At 34.8% G+C, this 4,366-nt stretch overlaps 1 protein-coding gene across 3 annotated transcripts in view; it reads left to right on the top strand.

The window, feature by feature from the left end:
• GRK4 (G protein-coupled receptor kinase 4) overlaps positions 1–4,366 on the top strand; it is a 39,325-nt gene extending 34,959 nt beyond the window's left edge. The window contains exons 13-16 of one of the 3 annotated variants that reach the window (XM_085309631.1): positions 5–142; positions 719–856; positions 1,865–1,987; positions 3,539–4,366. In XM_085309631.1, coding sequence (XP_085165757.1) covers positions 5–142; positions 719–856; positions 1,865–1,987; positions 3,539–3,592 — 453 coding nt within the window. In that variant the 3' untranslated portion in view covers positions 3,593–4,366. Of the gene's footprint in view, positions 1–4; positions 151–718; positions 857–1,864; positions 1,988–3,538 lie in introns of those variants that run through there. The other 2 variants (XM_085309632.1, XM_085309633.1) reach the window with 2 other exon arrangements.

Below are 4,366 nucleotides of genomic sequence, written 5' to 3'. Positions count from 1 at the left end.
GCAGTTACTTGCCAAAAATCCAGAAGATAGACTGGGTTGCACTGAAGATGGAGCTGCTATTGTAAAACAACATCCTATTTTCAAGAATATTAACTTCAAGAGGCTGGAAGCTAACATGTTAGAACCTCCATTCTTGCCAGATGTAAGTAGGTGAGACAGATTCGATTAGTATCTAAAAAGGCATGAACTGTCATAGTTTTATATCAGTAATCTTATGAACTCTAGAGAAAACTTAAGTTAGTTAAACTGGCAACGGAATGCCATGTTAGCTAATAATAGYTAGATGTTTTGTGGCATTTTTGTCTGAGAAGATTAGAAAACACTTCACAACAGTCATATTGCTCTATGAGACTTTGTAGCTGATTTCTTACCCATTAGAACCCGACTTCCTCAGCTCAAGCGCTGAACAGATAAAGATTAGCCTTGAACGAGTTGCTGTGGAGTTTAACGGAAGGAGAYAAAGGACAGATGAGTTCTGATGACCACTGAGAAGTCTAGAGAACAAGTTGCACACTCTTTCTGTATCTGCAGGATGGATTGAACTTCTTAGGTGCCTTATGACAAGTTACTTTAAACTTTTGCGTTACTGCTGTGTACTATAGTGTAAYTTGGTGATCAACAATGTGAAATATAAAATTGCCAAAATTACCACCTCCTACTTCTCATCTAGGGGATGAGGGAGGGGGACTTAATGAAACAATCTTGTATTGTACTGCAGCCACGTGCGGTGTATTGTAAAGATGTCCTGGACATAGAACAGTTCTCAACAGTAAAAGGAGTGAATCTGGATACTACAGATGATGACTTCTATTCCAAATTTGTTACGGGTTGTGTCTCAATCCCTTGGCAAAATGAGGTATTGTATATTTCAAAGGTGCTTTTTTGTACAAAAATAAGAGTTAATGGGGAATATAATTACAGTGTTAATTTTCTCAATAAGATATGTGAAGAAGTTTCTGTTTTAGATTTCTTTGCCAAGGGACATCAGAGAGGGAAAAAAAAAATCCCCCAAATATTAACAACTTCCTAAAGGTGGAAGGATTACCCTGAATTTACATAAAATGGAATATGGTGTCTTGTTGCCGTTGATACTGATTCTGATACAGTTCTGTATGCTGTATGATCACATTTTCCTTGTTCTTGTATTATGATACTGAGTATTCCTCTTCATAGGAGGAGGATAGAATACTAGTCAAACTAATACAAAAGCAAATTGGCATTGCAGCTTCAGTGTTTTGTGCATGTATAGCAATAGAATATCTGAGTAATACATAATACAGAACTGAAGATTCACCTTTTCTAMGGTTTCCAGACTATTTCTATTCAACATCAGTTAAGTCAAACTTTATCTTAAGACTTTTTCAACTGACTAATAAATGTACTCATTTATTAGTCTAGGATTCTTCAAAGATAATCATTCCTCTCATTCAATGTTTTGTTTATTAATATGTTCTGTTCAGGTTATAAATAACCACATTCATATTTATTGTATGAGACTGTTCTGAAATCAGCAGAATAGAAGAGAGGAAGATCTAATATTTAACAAGGCACAGAGTAAATCCACTTCTAATTCTAAAAAGCTTCTGCTTCCTTGCATCATGAGCCTTACTGAAGTGAGGGCAATCTTAGGGCTTGCTTTCATGATAGTGCTGGTGATTGGTTCTCCRGACGCACAAGAAGGTTTAGTGTAGACTTTGTGCTTTCCTTCATGTAGGTCTGTGAGTGGTGTAGTTCAAGAAGCATAAAGTTGTAAGTAATAGATTTGTAATTTGTTAGGAGTACACAGCCAGAGTAAAGGGATAAGAAATGGAACATGTCTGAGGGGCTTGTTTATATTTCATTCACATTTCATATTTTTTCATAGATGATCGAAACAGGATGTTTTGAAGATATCAATGCATATGAAACTGATGGTACTGTGTCACCAGACAGAGAGAGGTCTCCTAAACCAAAGAGAGGCTTCTTTCACAGACTTTTCAGTGGAGAGGCAAGGATACTTACTTTCTTTCGTAAGAATTACCAATAAAATGTTAACTTTCAATCAGTTTTAATATTTTTAAATATTATTTTATCACATGAAAAGTTGTTCTCTGAATGAAATGAAATCTGGTTTATTATGGCTTTATCTTGCATTCCTTTTCAGAAACTGTGGCAATTTCTATAATACCAAGAGTCTGTAGCCCATCTGCACATTCCCCTACCCACATTTTTATTCCTCAGTGTTCTGTTTTCCTCTTGAGATGCCTAGCTGTTATATGGGGCAAGTTAGCTGTTAACAGCTGAGCTGGTCTTTCCTCCCTGACTATATTAATTTGGGTCATGCTCTTACCTATTCTCTGGCTTTTATGAAACTTCTGGGGAGGTGACTTCAAAGTTAATTAAGGTCCCTCTGTAAAAACTTGTCTGAGGCTGATAATGAACTGAGAAGCGGGTGTGACTGGACACCTCAACTCATAGCGCTTGCTCCATTAGAAAGCTGGACTGCCAGTGCATTATTCCAGGGTATAAACTAAGCAGTGATATCCCCTAAATGAATAAGAGGTGTTATGAAACAAATGTTAAAATATATTAGGAAGTTTAATGCCATCACCAAAACAAYGACATACTGTATGTTTACATAATTTTTGATAATACACAGCCTTTTCATACATGCATAGCTGGTATTTCTTAATAAACATTTAGAGGTGTAAGAATTGAATCCCAAATTTATTTTACCTTCTAAAAGGCATGAAAGGTARTGTACTTGCTTATAGATTATGAGAAATAGACTATTGGTTAGGTTCTTTTTTGTTCCAGTTGAAGATATCATATGCCATTCTGCTTACTCAGTATGCCTGCACTTAAAATTTGTTGAGATGCATGATTATATTCTAGTAAAGAACACTTCTGTAGAAATTACTTTCACTTACAAGTAGAAATGTAGTTATTTAAAATTGCTAGGAGCATATCCTTAAGTAGCCACAAGGCCATATATTAAAATTGCATGATGGTAATTTTTGTTATCAGCTGGTAATTCCTCCCTGTAAAATGTTATGTTGCTAATGGAATTTATAACAATASTGCCATTTTTAGTTTACCTTTCTGAATTCATTTTTTCCCATTTATAGAAATGGAATTGTTAAATGTACTAATAATGACACATAGCTATAGTTAAAAGTTTTGTCTTACTGTAGGCCCATCATGCTGAATCATCAGGGTTTAGACCATTACTGTCCTGAGATAGTTTTTGGATTGAGAAAGAGTCCTTTAAAAATTTAATATTGATGGAGAGCTGTCAGTTGCTTTTGAAATGTTAACATTGCAGTTAACTGCTCTGTGAAGTCATTAAGAGAAGGTAAGAACCTATGGTTAAATGGAGTTTTAAGGACTTGAGTTTGAGTTGTAGTTTCCTTTGATATTTCTAAAGCATTTAGTTGGTATGGATCAAAAAGTACTGGAAAGGAGCCAAAACCCCAAACCCTTCCCTGTCCCACAAAACACCTAGATCAATAAAAGTGCCAGTTCTGCAGCTAAATTGTCGTTTTGTCTTCTCACACAGGTCTGTTTTAAATCTGATTGCAGTGATGATGAACAGGAGTCCTCCAGACTTTAAATCATTTTACTATCATCAGAAAGGATGAGCGAACTTTGAATGTTTTATATCTCTGTAGCAAAGTGTATTATACATATTTTTTATCTGAGTTCAAGGATTTTTGTACATTTGTACTTCATTTGTTTTAAGATGTATATTTTCACTAAAGTTTAACTGTACAAAAGACAATGAGTGCCATTTGAGTGAATGTGTGTTTCTGTATGTATTCTGATTTTATTTTTTTCCAGTGGAATGAATCTAGAAATACTTAAAAGGATTTTAAAGCACAGAGATAATAATTATGGCATAAACTTGACTTTGTATGCTCCTGGTAAGACTCTTCACAAGCACTATTTCTTGTTTGTTAGGATCTTTATTTGCAGTATTCTTAACAGCAGAATTGCTGTACTGATGAATTTCATAGCAGTGTTGTGCTGCCAGATAATAGCAGAATTATTATCTGATCTCTATCAAACTGCTAAGGGAGGGGAAAAAAATGTTCTGTGCACCTGTTATTTATTCTGAAATACTCTATTGTTTATATCTGAAGATTATCTTGAATCTCTATCTACTTATATATAGAATTCTGGACATTAGCTGAATCTTGTAGCAAACTGTATTGCTCCATTCTTCTCTTACCTACCCATCCACACATCATCTCCATACAGTTTCTGGGTATAGATCATGCAAGTAGACTCCTGTCAATTTTATAAGTAACTATATTTTATGTACTTTGCTGCTTTTACTAAAAGAGTTTCTTTTAGCTGTGAGGGTTCTCTCTCTCTCTCTTTTTTT

The sequence above is a fragment of the Rhea americana genome, unplaced genomic scaffold (assembly GCF_003343005.1).
Source record: "Rhea americana isolate MKP2758 unplaced genomic scaffold, rheAme1 scaffold_30, whole genome shotgun sequence".
Taxonomy (NCBI): Eukaryota; Metazoa; Chordata; class Aves; order Rheiformes; family Rheidae; genus Rhea; species Rhea americana.
The sequence above is the reverse complement of the archived record's forward strand: the minus strand, read 5'-3'. Positions and strand labels throughout refer to the sequence as shown.